At 38.2% G+C, this 19898-nt stretch overlaps 2 protein-coding genes across 2 annotated transcripts; both read left to right on the top strand.

The window, feature by feature from the left end:
* Positions 1 to 4041, top strand: LOC127755421 (uncharacterized). Its single transcript, XM_052281097.1, has 7 exons — positions 1 to 171; positions 321 to 416; positions 571 to 732; positions 1230 to 1376; positions 1509 to 1568; positions 3071 to 3214; positions 3546 to 4041. The coding sequence occupies exons 1-7, from the start codon at positions 4 to 6 to the stop codon at positions 3939 to 3941; spliced, it is 1173 nt and encodes a 390-aa protein (XP_052137057.1). The 5' UTR covers positions 1 to 3; the 3' UTR covers positions 3942 to 4041.
* Positions 4042 to 13418: 9377 nt separating this feature from the next.
* On the top strand, positions 13419 to 16866 carry LOC127755247 (protein ASPARTIC PROTEASE IN GUARD CELL 1-like). The gene is made up of 2 exons (XM_052280905.1): positions 13419 to 13549; positions 15281 to 16866. Exons 1-2 carry the CDS (start codon positions 13420 to 13422, stop codon positions 16435 to 16437), a joined length of 1287 nt encoding a protein of 428 aa, XP_052136865.1. The 5' UTR covers position 13419; the 3' UTR covers positions 16438 to 16866.
* The last annotated feature ends 3032 nt before the right edge of the window (positions 16867 to 19898 follow it).

Here is a 19898-nt window from a genome sequence, read left to right as displayed (position 1 = left end):
TGCATGCATCCGGTGTTCAGCATCTGCACGAGAGAGCATACCACACACAGCATTTACTTGGTGTTGAGAGAGATGAAGAAGGCAATCTCATGGATTTCGGGTGCCCTCTTCATATGGATGTTTTTAATCGACGTGGCAGAACCTACCAAACGGGCCATCAAGTCAATAAAGGTTACGCCCGTTTAATTTCCTTTATAATTTATTACTTGTTATTCTCAAAAAAAATAATTTATTACTTGTTAGTTTTGCAATTAGCATCCAAATTTTCCTAAACAAGTATATATACAAGATAAAGCAAATTAAGGCTTCTACTGTGTTAGGCTGACGACGGTGATGTTATCGACTGCATCAACATTTATCAACAGCCAGCCTTCAACAATCCTCGCCTTAAAAACCACACAATATCGACAATCAAGGTACGCAATATATCCAACTTAATTTTCATGTATGCATGTTTGATTATTTGAATATTCCTTCACTTTGTTTCTTGGTTTTATACAATTGGCATGCCAATATATGTGCTGCAACTTCTTTTTTCTTATTAATTGATTTCTGTGTTAACTTTGCTAGACACGACCCGGCAAATTGCCTTTCTCCAAAAGAGCGAAAACAGCTCGACAAGCATGGCAAAACAATGGGAGATGTCCCGATGGAACTATAGCAATTAGAAGGGCCACACAACAATCTCAGCTTGAGGTTGATGCCACACAACCAAATGGTTGCTACATCGAGGTATATATATTTATTTTCACAGCTGTACTAGGAGTACATGTTAATCCTAGGGACGTGCTATTGACTGTAGCATCGGTTTCTATATAAAATACTTCTTTGTCCTAAAATATACCATGATGTTAACTTTTTTTTAATAGAAGACGACGAGAGAATTGCCGGTTATATTAGATAGAGAAAGAGAGTTTTACAAGAACAATACAAGAGATAGATGCAGATTACACTTATTATAGGGAACAAGGAACCGACAGATAAACCTAAGGGAGTTTGAAAGCGATTTAATTTCTCTACCTCTTATGTCTTCAAGAATGCCCGCTACCACCCGACTCGCATTTAGGGGTCGGTGGTTAAATATTTTTTCATTTCTCATCAAATGATGTTAACTTTTCATATATTATCTGACTATTGAGTGTAGTATATGTGTACTAGCTAAGTATGACTCGATTGATTGTCTTATAGCTAGCTAGCTAGGTTAATTGTTTGTAATTTCAATTCTTCAGTATGCAGGAATCCAAGCACCTCAAACTGTATATGGCGCTAGAGGGGACGTAAACGTGTGGGGCATACGAGTAGAGCCCAACGAGTGGAGCACGAATGGCATCGTAATAACCAATGGACATGGTGCCTCGTTGCAGTTTGGGTGGATGGTACGCAACTTTATTAACCTTTTGTACAATTAATTAATTAATTTAGTTGCATCACCAATTAATTTTAATAACAGACTGTACTAGCTCAATTAATTAAAAAGAAAAACTAACAACTAAGTCTTACTGTTTCAGGTAGCCCCTACTCTGTATGGGGAATCCCACGGTAAAACAAGATTGTTCATCCGAACAGTGGTAAATATCATGATTTCTTGTAAGCACATTCATATAGCAACGCAGCGACGGTATTTAATTATATTATGGAATATTGGAATCCCTTCTTCCTATATAGGTGGTACCCACTAGATCATTTACTCCTATAAAGCTTGCTCTATGTTAATCCACGTCATCAGCACTTTTAAGTATATGCTAATCCTACAACCACACCCTCATAAATAAGTGATGATGCAACGTTTGGGGTCATGTAATTAAGTAATACTCTCTCGATCCCAAAATAAATACAGCTGTGTAGTACAAATTTGAACTATATAGTTACACTTATTTGGGACAAAGGAAGTAATTATACACTACTGGCGAAATGATCTTTGGAGGGTCGAGCGATTTCCACAATAGTCCTGGTTCTAATAAGAACTGGGACTAAAGACTGTTTTTAGTCCCGGTTAAAAAAATGATCTTTAGTCCCGGTTGGTATTACCAACCGGATCTTTAGTCCCGGTTCATCCCCGGTCAGAAGCCTGCCAGGGAACCGAGGATCTTTAGTCCCGGTTGGACTTTAGTCGAGTAAAGATCATTTAGATCTTTAGTCCTGGTTGGTATTACCAACCGGGAGTATAGATTTATCTTTAGTCCCGGTTGGAGTTACCAACCGGGAGTAAATATTTCTCCCCCATATCTGATCGGTTAAGTCCTAGATAAGATCAGTTAAGTCCCCTCCATTGATCTCTCCTCCCCTCAGATCCAATCTCTTCCCCCTCCCCTCCCCTCCTCCCCCTTCTTCCCTTCCTCCTCCTCCCCTCTACTCCCCCTCCTCCCTCTGCACGACCGAGCGGCGGGCTGAGCCGCGGGCGGCGCGGGCGAGCGCTGGGCCAGGCGGAGGCCGGCGCGGGCGAGCGCGGGCAGGAGGCTAACGGCGGCGGGCCGCGCACGCAGGCGGCGGCCGGCGTCCTCTTTTTTTTTCGTGATTTGTGATTTGTGATTCACTAGATGTATAATTTCTAGAATTTGTGATTCATTGCATGGATCTGCGATGTTTTTATTTTGTGTGTAATTTATTTAAGGATTTGTGATGTATTTGAGGTGAATGATTTGGGATGTTACTTGATTTGGGGTTTGATTTGGGGATATGCTTCTCACCCGATTTGCGAGAAAATACAGGATTAACTGTCAGTAGTAAATTAACAATGAAAAAAAAAAGAAAAGAGGATCAACCGGGACGTGGCTTAGCCATCTTTAGTGCCGGTTGGTATTACCAACCGGGACTAAAGATGAATCTTTTCTCCCGGGTATCTGAACCGGGTTTAAAGACTGCGATCTTTAGTCCTGGATTCCTTCTCCCGGTTCGCTACCCGGGAGTAAAGGGGGTTGCGAACCGGGAGAGATGTGGGGTTCTCCAGTAGTGATAAATTTGTGGTAATAGTTGATATATGCTGTTAGAATGTTTTATTCGTTGGTAAATTTATTACTTAGAATTAACCATATATAGTTTCTGTTGCACATTCTAATATACACACACGCAGGATCCACAAAACGGTGTCGATTGCTTCAACCTGAATTGCGCTGGTTTCGTGCAAATTTCGAATGAGTATGCATTTGGGGCAGCCCTAGCCCCTTTGTCAGAGTATGGGGACGTGCAGTATGAGACCCATCTCACTATTTACAAGGTAATGACTTCAATTACACATTCTTTTATTCAAAGTAAACTTAAACACCACCGCTAGAGTGTTCTTTTTTTCCTAACCTCAACATACTTAATTTTGACAGTAAAAAAACAGTTAACAGTATTCGGAGGTATGTTTGGTAAAATTTCAACGACGTGTATAGACAAATGTAGTGCTTGATGGGGGTGGTTTTATTGTTATCAAAATTTTGGCAAAATTATGAGATACGTTTAGTTGTTTGCTACTGCCTAACTTACCCCCTTAGTAGAGAATTTCTGTATTAGGCTACTAATGATTTTGAATTAAACACTTATATCACCATGGTTGTGTACAGGATATGCTTTCTAACAGATGGTGTGCCATGTACGGGGACACCATGCTGGGGTACTGGCCCTTAGAGGCTTTCCCTGCCTTTGACAAGGGCGAGGAAGCTTTCTGGGGTGGCCAAGTGTGCAACATGCATGAGGGCCAGGAATACACAACAACGGGAATGGGGAGCGGATATCACCCAATAGAAGGTATGGGGAAAAGCGCATATATACATGGGATTCAGGTCATGCAGATTGACAAATCTTGGCAGAGGCCAACCAGGACGTTTGGTAACATGAGCAACCAGCCCTGCTACGGTGTCGAGCCCTATGAATCCAAGGATGGGGCGCTCTCCATCTTCTTCGGTGGTACCGCCAATATGGCTTGTTGTGGCCTCGCTTGCCAGAGCCCAAGGAAATGATGAATGGCACAGACTTCCACTACATGTAATGTAGAATGTATGGACATCCATTAATATTATATATTTTTAGTTACCTAAAATTTGAGTTGATCCAATTAATTACATTCTACATCTATGAAGGAGAATCCTCTTATTGGTTTATTGTTTACATTTGTTGTTAACTCCTATATTTTTCAACACGGTTAATACACTTAAAAAAAGAGTTCTCCTTAAATTCTGCATTTTTCAACCCCCCCCACCCCCGCCGTTATGCTTACAAGCATCAGTCAAAATCGAAGTAATAAAACCTGAAGCAACAGAAAGCCATGTAGAAGAAGTGAAGAACTACTCAAAGACACACCTTCTTGAGCTAATTTATGAGCAGCTTTATTCACTGATCTACTAACCCGAATGACACTAACGCTATCACAAAGGACTCAACTTCATCTTCAAATCTTGTGTACCAAAGACCTATAATTCGATCTGTTGACTTCCTTCTGAGCAACCATCCTCATCTATATCTATATCTATACTAATATAAAAAGGAGGAGTTGTACCCCTCCAATCCTACATGCCAAATCACATGTATCAATCCCTACCGTCCATCCACGTCGCACGCATCACAACCGTCCCTACCAGCTACCGCCCACCGATTCCACTCCCTCCACTGCGATTTCTGCCTGCACTCTCTCCACCGCGTGTTTACTCCGCCCCCGCGAGATCGATGATTCCGCCGCCCACTACTCGCTCATCCTCGCTCCGCGCCTCCTCGCGTGTCCCCGCTGCCACCACACTACACTGCTGCCCCCGCCGGAGTCGAGGCCATCCCTAGCCGCTGCTGCCCCCCGCCAGAGCCAAGGTCGTCACTAGCCGCCACTGCCCCGCTTGAGCCGAGGTCATCCCTAGCCGCCGCCGCACTCCACCGCTGCCGCAAGCCGCCGCCGCCGCCGAGGTGGTTCCCCCTTTGGCCGAAGATAAGCTTTCGTTCGTTAGTCTGCTAATGGATACAATATTTAGTTTTTTAGATTCATCCTCTCTTGCTCCACTAGTCAGTGGTCTCAGGTTGTAGGCAGGAGAAGGCGATCTCATAGCAGGGTGCAATGGCAACATCATACCATCCCTCGCAATGCTTCTGGACTAAAGGCGATGCAGCTGGATACATGTTCCTGTATCCATGTTGGAGGTGGATTTCCTATAAGTAGGTTAATTACATGGTTGATGGAATCTTCATGGCATCAGGTTCTACTTTGTAAATTTACAAATTATTTTTTCCTCTATAGTTCTGTCCCTATGGACTGATATATATTTTGTATCTGAAAATGCATTTGGGGCTTGATGTGGCCATGCGGATTCTTGAGTGAAATATCCAGCAAGTTCCATGGGTGCTGGAAATTTGAATATAGCATGACATCCACAAACGGGCTTCAGGAATTAAGAGGAAGCCAATCAGGACAAGGGCCTCCTGAGCTAATGTTGTGTATTGCACGTACTTCTTTGTGTCTCAATTTGGGCAACTGTTGTATCAAAAAATTTTGTTAATGAAGCTGATATCTCAATTGTTGTCAGTTGTTCCTATGAATACATGTGCTTGAGCATTAAAGAAACAAATGTCTTCAGATATGCACTTTCATGAATTCTGAGAGAAGATATGGACCTCCCACAGCTAGCTATGGAGAAACATGCACAGTTTAGACAAAATGTCAGAGTGCCTAGGAAGACATGCTGAAGACATGTTGGGTTTCTTTTTCCATAAAATAAATTAGTATACCATTTCTACATCTTGGCAAAGGTTGTACTTGATGATCTTTTATGGCCACTGTAGGTTAGTTATTCACTGCTGTCTCTCCTTTCGTTGGAGAATGGGCTCCATGGTGCAATGGTTGCAGTTGTTGGTTTTGAACAAAGTTTTAGTATTTTTTGCAGTTCATGGTACTTATTCAACTATAATAGCCCTCAAGACAAGCATATATTCTGAGGTAACTCATTGTCTACTAAAGTTGAAAAATTAATTTAGTTCATACTTATGGTACTTATTCTGCTATAATAGCCCTCAAGACAAGCATATGTTCTTAAGGTAACTCACTGTCTACTGAAGTTGAAAAATTAATTTAGTTCATACTTGAACTGGTTTATCATAAATAAGGTGCGTGATTATTCAAAGATCTAGAGTAAAGTAATCGATCTGCATGGTCTTTTGTTCGTCAACGAGAACTCTCTGAAGTTTCATTCCTAGGTATTTTTTCCTCTTGTGATCATATAAATGTTATTTCGATTGCAATGTGAGAAGAACACATATGAAGTCCTTGTGGCTGTAGGAAAACCATTGTGGAGTTCATCTGCTTATCAACAGATATCATAGTTCTTTTTTTAGACAGTGGAGTTCATCTGCTTATCAACAGATATCATAGTTCTTTTTTTAGAAAGTGGAGTTATCTTCAATCCCACTGAAAGAATCTATGGCATATGCAACTGAATTAACTGATCAAATTCAGTTATTATCCTTCACAGCTTGAGATTATGCTTCTAGCACATCTAGCCAGCAGTCCCTTCATATGTGCAGCCTTATGCAATTGAATTAGCCACAAAGTTATTTATGAAATGCAGCAGTGGCTTTAACAAGAATGGAAGCCTTGCTTCTTGGGGAACTTAGGGTGGCCTGAGCTACTCATCAGTTACTTAGGATGAGTCCATATCCTTATTAGGATTAGCATGATACTGATGCTCCCTGTACAGCTGTACCCAGAATATATATGTGAACGTATACGTTCATTTTTATCTTAAATAATAGAAGGTTGGTTAGCTAGATCTAAAATGTGAGCTTTTCTATGGTGTGGTGCCCTGGTATACAAGAGGTATAGGGTTAATGCTTTCAGTATTCTGCTTTGTTTGCTATCTATTAATGCACAGATGTCTCAAGCCACTGTATAATTTGTAAAATTCATGCCAACTGATACCAAATACAGAGCAGTATATGGTATATTTTTTATCTAATCCTTGCATGGATAATTTATTGAATTTGAATTAGGGATAATCCTTTTATTTGATCTTGTCGAGGATCTGGTGGCAACAGCTCTGTGGCTCAATAGTAAGAGGAGGGGGCGTTGAGAGACCAGGAAGTGAACTGTTGGCTACAATTGGTAAGGTATGCCTTTTTTTTAATTACTGGCTCAAATGGACTAATAATTGGTATCATTATGTGTATTACAATAGATATTATATACATTATCTGTGATATATTCCAAAAAGTGCTCTTCATAGATAAACCATCGACTACCTCATATGAGTCATTAAAGTTCCCCGGTTATTTTTGATATGTTTGAGGTCTACCGCCATGGGATTGCTAACCATGGACTATAATATTACTCTCTACGATGCAATTTTACAAATGAGAAATGAGATGCTAGCTGTTGGCATTTTTTTACCAGCTGGAGATGCTAGCAATCTCACATAAACAGTGAGCATAGTGACTCTACTTCAGAGTTGTTTCTTTTTTTTTTTACCAATGAATAAAATCTGTGTAGATATCCTTTTGTTCCTCGGGGGCACTCATATGGAGCTTTGGAATTTCTATTAATAAAGGTGGATGGTGCATTGCATGTTATATTGTCACTCTAGGAATAGACTATGCATGTTTTTTAGAGATCATTCAAATTATCATCCCACAATGGTCTATGAAACTCAATTTTTACGTGAAGAATTTATATGGAGTGTTGCATAAAAAAGGCTCGCATTTATTATTCTACTTTTGTGTATATAATGCCAAAACGTGCCTTGCAGATGCACGATAACTAGTTACTTCCAAAGAATCGGTCTCAATAATTAGTTTAGATACTACTAACTCTCCTGCAAGATTAGCCGCCCTGCTACAAGCCAGAAATTCCGCCCTGGTAGCATCCTTAACCCTTGGATGATACTGTGCAACCGCGGCCATAAAAACTCCACTGTCATTTCGGATGGCCACCCTGGCCCACTACTTCAAACTTGTGTGCCACCTCAAAATCCCCATTTGTGTTTGCCTTCACCCAGCCGATCGGCGGTCTTTGCCAAGTCTGTGATGAATCGTGAATATGGCCATTGTTCCTGGATGACAAGTTCGCCCATCTATACCTATACTAATCGGGCACTTTCTACGAGCTCTCATGTTAACCAGAAAAATCTAACCGTTGATTAAATAATTGATATTACAGTCACCGTAAATTATAAATCCAATCCGTTTGTAACTTTGTGGGCCATCTGTAAATCAATCTATTTTACACTGCTTCACATAGAGGAGATGAGGGAGTTATTACGGGAGTGAAAAGATGGTTTCCGCCGTAACACGATTAGATCTGTTTCAAGCCACATGAATACATCCACAAAAATCAGCCACACCTGGCACAACCGGAATCAATTGGGTCGAAGCTATAGGCACACGCAGCGGCCGGTGTAGGAAGACCCATGATCGATTCATCAGTCACCGGAAGTTCACGTCCATGCAGCCGCCAGCTAGCAGTGCAGAGGCTTGATCATCAATTCATCATCCTTCATGCCATTGATCAGATCCAAAACAAGTGTGCAATGAAGATTTGGCTATCCAACGACCTCTTGGTGAGTCATGTATGTTCATGTATTAACTATTATGATCAGAAAAATAATGTAAGTTAACGCCACTGATTTTTGATTAATCCTCATCAATGTTCAATTTATATCCATGAGTCATGCTGATTGCCTCGCTTTTGATATGTACGAAGGATTAGCTTGACGAAGGCTTGATCCAGCCCAATATTAAACAAGGAGGTTACTATGTGTTTACAAAATAATACTCCTATATGCATAATACACTCACATCATAAAGATAGATTGATCTATGCAAATCCAAATTAAATCGGAGCGTGGAGATCAGGTTATACTAAATCTTTTCTTAAATTTTGATTTTGTTAGGGTAGTTTTTTATATGTACCTATATATTTTTCAATCAGTTGAGGACATGAACAAATTTCATGACCTAATTCTTTTAGGCTCTGCTTGCATTCACATACAAAGGATGAGCACAAGTATATATGTCAATGATATTGTTTTTCTGATCTTTTATCAATTAGCTTTATTAATTTCTTTCACTATTATCACAATGTCATATACTAGGTTAGCTATATATTCGCCTACTTTTTTTTACTGAACAAACCTCGCATCATGGCCATCTTTAGTTGCAAATATTTCTTTTAATACTAGAGGGTAGGTGTTTGCAATAATTAATTATTACTTCATATAGACGGGCAGAATTTTTTTTGTGGTCTCTTTTTGCCTACAGGTGAGTTAACCAAGACTAAACTATCTATTTCTACTATTCACTAGGCTCCCTAAAAGTTTAGAGCTAAAATATATTCAATCCCATGCTGGGTATAAAAACAGTTGAAATCCTGGGGAAAAAATAATCACCTTCAATTGAATAGGTTAAAATAAGAGTACATGTTAGGTACAACCCATCTATTACAATTTATAAATTCATAATTTAATTATTATAAGTTTAGATATTCATAATTAATGAATTTAAAAGCAATAAAATTGGACTCAACTACAAGTATAACTTTATACTTATCAGTTCTGATTCTTAATGCAATAATTTAAAACATAAGAATAACATAATTAGAGCTACTAATCTAACCAACTGTTTATACTTACAAAGTACTATACAAACTCTTTATTTTTTTTCAGAACTTAATACTTTATGATTTCATAATTAAGAATTATGTTCCTATCTCATACTCTCAACTCAGTATTTTTTTAGAGATTAATAATAGCAATTAGCAATTGATGTTAAGTGTTTTTTTAACCAAGTCATTATAATTCATAAGATATCCAATATATAGTTATAATTTAATATTTACAGCGTGTTAATAAATATCCCGTGCAACGCACGGGTTGACGGCTAGTTCATCCAATTGGAACATGATTTTGCTTGCCATCACCATATCTGGATGCTCAGGGTAGGTAGCAAAACGAGCATCATTTCAAACCGACCACAGATTATAGAGCGCCACCACAAAGCTTGAAGTTACCTGATCTGATTGATCAGCTAGCTGGTCCAGTAACCAAGCCGCCAAATTTTTTGCATTGTGGTACTCCCTTCCAGGGTAAGGAAACTCTGCCTATATTTTGTCATGTAAAACTTTCCACACCCATTGCGAAAAAGCACACTCACAAAAGAGATTATAAGCATCCTCCATTCTGCCACAAAAGATACATCGAACCCCTTGTTTAGTGCTCCTTCTCTGTGACTCCGAACTCAGAGCCAATCCATTCTGGATCAATCTCTAGAAATGTACCTTCATTTTATTTGAACACTTCCTTCCCATAGAGTCAACCATCCCAGGTGGGATTGCTGATTAGAGGTTGACACCAATTGGACAGATTTTTGGCCAAATTTTTGATGTTTACAATCTTATATTTATAATATGATACTTCAGAATTTTTGTCCAAATTGTAGAAGTTTTTGTCTCAAAGGTTTTTTTTGGTCATTTGGACAAAATTGTACAATATTAACGGAGGCTAACCGGACGGCGATGGTAAATTGTAGAAGTTAAGCAAAAGTATATGGAATATTATAGAACGTGACAAAGTCAATGGTAAATTATAGACTTGTGACAAACTCAGTGACATATAATGGATTCTCTCTCGTGGATGGAAACCCCTACGGCACAGCATGTGTGACTGTAGGTAGGGGTGGATAACGAGCTAGCTCGGCTCGTTTGAGCTCGTTGTCTTAACGAGCCAGCTCGGTTCGGCTCGTTAATGTTAACGAGCTAAAAGGCTAGCTCGGCTCGGCTCGCGAGCTGGCTCGTTAAGCTCGTTAACGAGCTATATCTCATTAATGTCATATTAATAATTTCAAATTTAACATTTTATTATGTATTAACATAATAATAAATACTAACTAATATAATACTCACTAAATATGAATAGTTTTGATGTAATTAAAAGACTAAGCACTCGTCAAGAAACAATAAGTTCATGAAGATATGGTGATATTTTATACTAACGAGCTAAACGAGTAGCTCGCGAGCTAGCTCGTTAAGCTCACGAGCAAAAAGACTAGCTCGACTCGACTCATTAAGAGTCCTTGTTCAAATCGATCCGAGCCGAGCTTGCTACGAGATGATCCGAGCCACGAGTTTCGAACTTTTTGTCCACCCCTAACTATAGGTGATGCATAAACAGTGAGTAGTCCTTCACAATACGTTCAAACTGAAATAAAAGGGAAGAAATTGCATCCAAGCTAAGAGTCTGAGATAACTAAAGGGAATAGAGGCGTGTCTAATTAACATGGGACTTCCAATCTTCCATTGGGAGTGGGTTTTAGACTAAAATCCGCTCTAAATGGCATCTACGATTAGGGATGAAAATGATTTGAAAATAGCTTCAACCATTTTTTGTAATTATATTTTTCTCGAAATCATAATCGAAAACGATAAAGCGAGAAATTAAAACGGTATCGGAAATATCAAGAAAAAACATATATGCATGGAAACATGTTGGTTGCGATCAGAAACTAGTTATAGATGTCGAAAATCACATTTATAACTAAGTAGAGATAGGGGCGAATGAAAAGAAAATAAGGACAATGAAATTAACATAAATTAACATAAATCGGCTTAGAGTTGATTCTTAGCATTTATTAACATAAATTATATTGTATGGGGTGAATGAAAAGAAAATAAGGACAATGAAAAAAATATTTTGGTCCATTAATAGTTAACAGGTCTTGTTGTCTCAACTATTATAAGTAGATACTCCAATTTCTAAGTGATGTGGATTAACTAAAAGCTCATATCAAACTCTACCTTTATATATGCCCAAATATGACCAAATAATTCAAGCTTACACTAGGTTAATTATAAGTTGTCTGTTATTTAGCCATACACTCAAGTAAGGGTTTGGTTGATGAGTTGACGGGCCTTAGATCAAATAGGGACATGAACCAAACATATTTGGGGTATTTAAAAAATGGTATTTACCATATTATTAAAACAATAATTTCCAGAATTATAGGGTCAATTATGGAAACGGTTGGTATAACAGCAAAGTCACTTTCGTTTTCTTCCATATTTTTTACTTGTTCGACTATATCATCCCGGTCCCTAAACTTGCATATCACTTGTTTAGGTCCTCCAACTTGTTCAGTTGTGTCACCCCGGTCCCTAAATAAGACGGTCTAAAAACTTTATATCAAAAAATAATTCATAAGTGAACTCTAATGAAGACAAACTTTATATTAAAATTGTAGCCCTCGACGCGACATACAACTTTGTAGTTGAAAAGTTTTTGAATTAAAACTGTTTAGGGTCCCAAAATATTGTTGCATGTTTATAGATTTTGAAATTTTAATTTTAAAATTACATTTTGGGATAAAAAATGACTTAAAATAAAAAAATAAACTACAAAGTTGCAGATGGCGTCGAGGGATACAAGTTTGATATAAAGTTTGTCTTCATTAGAATTCACATGAAAAGGTTATGAATTATTTTTAAATATAAAGTCTTTAGACCGTCCTATTTGATCCAGATGATATTCAAATCCAAGTTTAGGGACCGGGATGACACAACTGAACAAGTTGGAGAACCTAAACGAGTGATATGCAAGTTTAGGGACCGGGATGACACAGTCGAACAAGTTTGAGGATCTGAACGGTCGATTTGCGAGTTTAGAGACCGGGATGACACAGCGGTACAAGTTTAGGGACCGGTGATGGACTTTACTCTCTACAATATGTTAGCTATAAGTTTGTCTACAATTTATTTTCTTCTCTTTTTCTTTCATTTATACATTTAATTTATTTGTCTTGAAGTATGTGTAGAGCTAACTCTTACATATGAGCCAACACCCTTATTTTTTGTTCTCTCTTTTTCATATAAGCTTATAGCTGACTTAATTATAGCACATTATTATCAGAAGCTCGAAAAAAATGAAGTGGGAGAGGTCACACTCTCTTTCTCAAAATAAATAAATAAATAAATAATAACCTTCCAACTTGCTTTGATTGATGGACCTCCGATCACATGATCCAATTCGAGTCTGCATGCCAAATTAAATGGGCCATATATAACAATGCATATATTATGTTTTTGCTTCAGTTGCGAGTCGTCACAAAATTCTATGAAAACCCATACATAAAACAATACTGATACTACATAATGGCAATATTAACGTGGTAGATATCTTACACTAAATTTACATGCATTGTTATGTAACTGTTAAATTAAGTAGGAGCACTGTGTGTGATCTTTTGGTCTGCATTCCTGTTGTACCAACCAACCGATCGACCAACTCAATTTACCACATCCTTTGCGTGAAGCAAAATATAGTAACACAAAAACCAAAAGATTGTGACGAACGAAGCAAACGCCCAAGGCACAAACACTAATTAATCGTGTCAGGATATCCATGCATAAACTAACTGCTAATTAATTAACCCGCATATATATACCGGTGGTGGTAAAACTAGTCGAAGCTGTAATTAAGCACCATGGCTAGGAGGATTATTTTCCTACTGTTCCTCATAGCGTGTGTAGTTGACAGAAGCGTCAACGTGCATTGCGAGAAGCAACTTGTGTCATCGTTCGACAAACATGACAACGCATCGTCTTCACTAGCTGGTAACTATGAATAGCACATATGCGTGGGTATCTTATTTAATAAGATTTTAATACTTTGAAGTTTGAGGATGTTCATGGGCAGTTTTTGTTGAAAATAATGTTCATGGGTATTTATCAATCGTACGTACTAGTGTATTAAGTCGCTCATTCGTGCGACTATAGCCATCATGTTATAAATTGCGTGCAAGAAAATATGTTAAAGATAATATGAAATTAAATAATTAGTTACTTGGCTTGATAGCATAAATCTAAGAGATTTCCTGGAGTTATAAGTAATTCTATTTCATATTCTTGCTTATTTTCTTTGTGAATGCATTCAATATTGAAATAAAACCAACATAAACATAATTACCATGTGTATAGAATTTGTAAATGTTTAAGGGCCAAATATTAAAGTTTATTTTGTCGTTTGAATTAGTCTAGTTGTGTGTGTGAATTCTAATTAGTCTAGTTCTGCACTCATAAATGAAACAGTAATGAAACTAATTATGCATCAAAACAACACACTATTAATTTGTACTAGTTGCTAGCTAGCTAGTCACCATCACCTATATATTGTTGGCTTGTTGGTTAGTACTCCACTGTAAAAAAATTAAGTCCTTGAAAAAAAAATGACATGGTTGACCAATTAGGGCTCCTTAATTTGAATTGGAGGAAAAATGAAGGAAAATCAAAGGAAATGAGATCCTACCTTATTCATGCCTTGATTTGTAGAAATGAGGAAACAAAAACATTGGAAACTTTTTCATTCCTATGATTCTAGAGGAAGAACGTAGGAAATTTAACATCCACTCTAAGCTCATGTTTATTCTATCTCGCGTAGGATCGAGGCAAATCTAATAGCTCATGATTACTTGTCTATTCAATTAGTGTAGGTTAGATGTGTATAAGTAGATAACCCACCCAATCGTATCTTCCTATATAGTTAGTACCCACTAAGAGGTATTTACTCCTATAAAGTAAGATATGCAAGAAGCCATATCATCAACAATTTTAAACCATTAAATCACATTAGTACAAACATAACAACCATTGGATCAAGAAGCTACTTATTCGTCCAATTCAATCATTTATTAGTTATCCAATCACCTCTCTTTGCTCTACCTCATAGACACACACAGCACTATTATATATTTTGTGCATAACACCATCTCTTTTCGAATACAACTCAAATTATTGTTTATATGTGTGTTTTGTTTTATTATGCATGATTAGTTAGCATTTAATTATTAGGAATCGTTACCTGAATTAATTTTCAGAAAAAGCTTGAATGAAGCATAGAGATACAAATTGTCTAACTGCAACGATACCCATATTGCGCATGAAAATAATATTCATATATTATAACAATACACAATGACGTTTGGAAAAATAAAGCATGAATTGTATTGTAGTAACATAAGATATATATAAAGCCACATTATCATATATTTTGTATATATATAGAGTTGCACATAACCATTAAAACTACGATTTTATTTGACTACAAAACTCGCGGCAAGACGCGGGGTGCCAACTAGTTTAATTTAATAATCCAAACCCATTCATGTGTGTTTTCTACGATCCAATCAAACACACGTTCCTACAACATTCCTACGTTTTTCAATTCTCTGTTTTGCATATGTATTCCTATCCTATTCCTACGTTTTCTCGATCTTGCATTTCAAAGGAGCCCTTAACGTAAAATTTCTTCCTCTCAATTAATTTCCCTCTCCTTTTTCTGTCTTGCAGAGCTGTTCTCTGGGAAAAGGATACCCCTTTTCCGATATATCACCAACAAAACATCAAGGCTATCAACTAAAGCTGTACAGGTCGGATGGGATCGAGGGCTACAAACATCCCTATATGTCATATCAGTTGGGCTTGGCACACCAGCCAAGACACAGATCGTAGAGATAGACACCGGGAGCTCCACATCCTGGGTCTTCTGCGAGTGCGACGGCTGCCACACCAACCCCAGAACATTTCTGCAGTCAAGATCTACCACATGTGCCAAGGTGTCCTGTGGCACTTCCATGTGCTTGCTTGGAGGCAGTGATCCCCACTGCCAAGATTCAGAGAACTATCCTGACTGCCCATTCCGTGTTTCATATCAAGATGGATCGGCCTCCTATGGCATTCTGTACCAGGACACCCTGACATTCTCTGATGTTCAGAAGATCCCCGGCTTCTCGTTCGGCTGCAACATGGACAGCTTCGGCGCCAACGAATTCGGCAATGTGGATGGGTTACTCGGGATGGGTGCTGGCGCAATGTCCGTGCTGAAGCAAAGCTCACCGACATTCGACTGCTTCTCCTACTGCCTGCCGCTGCAGAAGAGCGAGAGGGGATTCTTCAGCAAGACCACAGGCTATTTCAGCTTGGGCAAAGTCGCAACAAGAACAGATGTCAGGTACACGAAGATGGTCGCACGCAAGAAAAACACAGAATTGTTCTTCGTTGATCTCACCGCGATCTCTGTCGATGGAGAGAGGCTCGGCTTATCGCCGAGCATCTTCAGTCGAAAGGGCGTCGTGTTCGACTCAGGTTCAGAGCTGTCCTACATCCCGGACCGTGCGTTGTCCGTGCTGAGCCAGCGGATTCGCGAGCTGCTGCTGCGGCGCGGGGCGGCGGAGGAGGAGAGCGAGCGCAACTGCTACGACATGAGGAGTGTTGATGAGGGAGACATGCCAGCCATATCCCTGCACTTCGACGATGGAGCTCGGTTCGATCTCGGCAGCCATGGGGTGTTCGTCGAGAGATCGGTGCAGGAGCAGGACGTGTGGTGCCTGGCGTTTGCGCCGACTGAATCTGTCTCTATTATTGGAAGTTTGATGCAGACTTCCAAGGAGGTTGTGTATGACTTGAAACGGCAGCTGATTGGCATTGGACCATCAGGAGCTTGTTAGTTATTGGGTTGTGTACTACTCATAAGAATTCTTCATATATACTCCCTCTATCCCAAAATGTTTGACGTCGTTGTCTTTTTTAAAAATGTTTGACCATTCGTCTTATTCAAAAATTTAAGTAATTATTAATTCTTTTCCTATCATTTGATTTATGATTAAATATACTTTTATGTATACATATAGTTTTACACATTTCACAAAAGTTTTTGAATAAGACAAATGGTCAAACATGTTTTAAAAAAGTTAACAGTGTCAAACATTTAGGAAAAGAGAGAGTATATGTATGTATTATGTTACAAAGTAATATAAACAGAGAAACTGTGATATGTGATACAAGAGGGAAAGGAACTTTATATTATTTTGATGTAATTGTCTAAGATGAGTATAATCTTGTTGTGATTGTCTAAAGTCAATAAATCTTGCTTTATCTTTAAAAAAAAAAGAGGGGGAATCCTATAGGAGAATCAAGTACAACAAAAAAAAATTCTGAAATTAATTTTCAGGTAAAGTCACAGCAGTACTACACAAAAGAATAGGAGATCTTGTCAGGTAAGAACAAGTGAGTAAAGTCCATCAGCGGTCCCTAAACCGTTGTGTCATCCCGGTCCCTAAACTCGCAAATCGACCGTTCAGGTTCTCAAACTTGTTCGACTGTGTCATCCCGGTCCCTAAACTTGCAGATCACTCTCTTAGATCCTCCAACTTGTTCGGTTGTGTCACCCCGTTTCCTAAACTTGGATTTGAATATCTTTGTCAAATAGGACGGTCTAAAGACTTTATATTTAAAAATAATTCATAACTTTTTCATATGAACTCTAACGAAGATAAACTTTATATCAAACTTGTAGCCCTTGACGCGATCTACAACTTTGTAGTTGATTTTTTTTATTTAAGTCATTTTTGTCCCAAAATGTAATTTTAAAATTATAATTTCAAAATCTATAAACAGGCAACAATATTTTGGGACCCTAAACAGTTTTAATTCAAAAACTTTTCAACTACAAAGTTGTAGGTCGCGTCGAGGGCTACAATTTTGATATAAAGTTTATCTTCATTAGAGTTCACATGAAAAAGTTATGAATTATTTTTTGATATAAAGTTTTTAGACCGTCCTGTTTAGGGACCGAGGTGACACAACTGAACAAGTTGGAGGACCTAAATGAGTGATCTGCAAGTTTAGGGACTGGGATGACACAGTCGAACAAGTTTGAGGACCTGAACGATCGATTTGCGAGTTTAGGAACCGGGATGATACAACAGTACTAGTTTAGGGACCGGTGATGGACTTTACTCAACAAGTTGATTGTAAATGGAACAGAGGGTGATGCTACAAAATTTGTGTGGCCTTCCAACTCAATATTTTTAACCATGGACTATGCAATATAAAAACCCTAATCAGCACAGTTGTGATTTGATACTTCCAGAGAAATTCCCTCCTATGGTCTTACCAAAATAATGTTTTCCAACCAATATAATTTAGCTAAGAAATCATTCACAGCTATTATTTGCATAACATAGAACATTCAGTTACAACAGATAACTTGACTTGAACATATGTGAAGTGACAGACTTTGGAATGCTTAAGTGTGAATATGAGATTCATATCTGTGTTTCTATAATCATAAATTATACAGTGGGAGATATTTCCAATTAATCATTATGTTTATCTTTCAAATTTATATAAATGTTCACCATAAAAACAAAGAGACGGTTATTCATAGTGAATGACATTATGTGTTTCTAATAATTCCATAACAACGAAGGTTATTTTGTTTGCAATCATGAAACTATGAGAGAATGTTACATGGCCATGGGGATCAAAACTCACATACCTGCAGTAAGATTAATAGAATCTGAAACAAGCTTCGTGCCTACGCAGTTAAATGATACAGAGTGCTACTAATAATAAAACAAAAGACCAGAACTACATAAAACTTAAGACTGGTTTTCTATATCAGCTAGATTAAAAAACACAAAAGGCGACAAAACCAGTTAAATGTTGCATCTCCATGTGTAGAATTTAGAAACACAAGCAGCAGAATGCAAGAGATTAACAGAGATGTCCTTGTACCATGATTCCTTCTGCAAGGAATTTTTTTTTCTCTTTCCCTCATTGCAACTTTACAAAAGTTCCTATATCCTATTTCGCTGATACTAATTTGCTTAAAAAGTTTTTAAGTAATTATGACCAGGAAACTTTTTCCAGAATGAAAATTTTCATCCAGCAGCTCCCAAAACGAAAACAACCGAAGCTTCTTATCTCTCTCAGCATTGCTTGGCCCGAGAGCAAAAGAATCAACGCGAGGAACCATGTGATTCAGTCCTAGAAACAAACCGAGTGACCCAAAGATTGAAACTTGATGGCATGGAAGTGGATTGTTTTTTCTTTGGGTTTGTTATATACTCCTTCCGTCTTTAAATGTTTGACGCCATTGATTTTTTTAAACATGTTTGACCATTTGTCTTATTCAAAAAATTTAAGTAATTATTAATTCTTTTCCTATCATTTAATTCATTGTTAAATATACTTTTATGTATACATATAGTTTTACATATTTCACAAAGTTTTGGAAAAAGATAAACGGTCAAACATGTTTAAAAAAGTCAACTACGTCAAATATTTAGGGACGGAGTGAATATATATACTACACATTGAAGCGGAAGGAAGGGGCGATTTGGCACTCGGAGGAAGTGAGCCGGGGGGAGCAGCAGCAGAGATGCACGTCACTGGGGGATAACGAACCGGCAGCTTTGCGTTTCTTCTCTCGTACAATGCGCTTCAGCCGAGAGAGTGATAGAGGGAGCACCCGCTCTGTTCTCCCTTCTCTTCCTACTCCACCGGCTAGTATTTTGATGATGTGGAAAATGGTTTAGCCTGCTGACTAGAACTTGCTACACATGCTCCTAGGTTGTGTTCTTTTCCCCTCTTTCCCAACTCACTTCCCTCGTTTTCTATAGGCACGCCTTTTAAACTGCTAAACGGTACACTTTTTTACAAAAGTTTTCTATATGAAAGTTATTTTAAAAAAATCATATTAATCCATTTTTCAAGTTTCTTTTGGCTAATACTTAATTAATCTCACTATAATCGGGTGTTTCGTTTTCCGTGTCAGGAGGCCTCCCGAACACAGCCCCCAATGGATATGGGTAATTTTCGGTAACGGGTAGGGTTTGCACTTTTGGTAGTCACCAAAATTAAGGTGGTTGCCAGAATTTTAAAATTTTCATGAATTTTTTTTTCTCGACCAAAATTATTTTAAATTTTAACATATTTTCATTGAATTTGGCCAAATTCACAAATACTTGGAAAAATCCGAAAATTTTGGGGAAGATTTGTGCTTGCCAGTATGGTCCGATATCACCGAAATTTCAAACCATGGTGGGTAAGATTTGGTGTGCTTTGCCACGGAGGTTGTATGCCCACATATAACCTCTCCAACGGCAGGCTCATCATACATGCA

This window comes from Oryza glaberrima, chromosome 11 (genome assembly GCF_000147395.1).
Source record: "Oryza glaberrima chromosome 11, OglaRS2, whole genome shotgun sequence".
NCBI lineage: Eukaryota > Viridiplantae > Streptophyta > Magnoliopsida > Poales > Poaceae > Oryza > Oryza glaberrima.
The sequence above is the reverse complement of the archived record's forward strand: the minus strand, read 5'-3'. Positions and strand labels throughout refer to the sequence as shown.

Bases quoted from the DNA above. Each gene is read 5' to 3' on its own strand.
- LOC127755247 (XM_052280905.1), top strand. From the start codon at position 13,420: ATGGCTAGGAGGATTATTTTCCTACTGTTCCTCATAGCGTGTGTAGTT. The intron at 13,550-15,280 runs GTAACTATGAAT...TCTGTCTTGCAG, and splicing joins CGCATCGTCTTCACTAGCTG to AGCTGTTCTCTGGGAAAAGG.
- LOC127755421 (XM_052281097.1), top strand. From the start codon at position 4: ATGCATCCGGTGTTCAGCATCTGCACGAGAGAGCATACCACACACAGC. The intron at 733-1,229 runs GTATATATATTT...TCAATTCTTCAG, and splicing joins CAAATGGTTGCTACATCGAG to TATGCAGGAATCCAAGCACC. The intron at 1,377-1,508 runs GTACGCAACTTT...TTACTGTTTCAG, and splicing joins CGTTGCAGTTTGGGTGGATG to GTAGCCCCTACTCTGTATGG.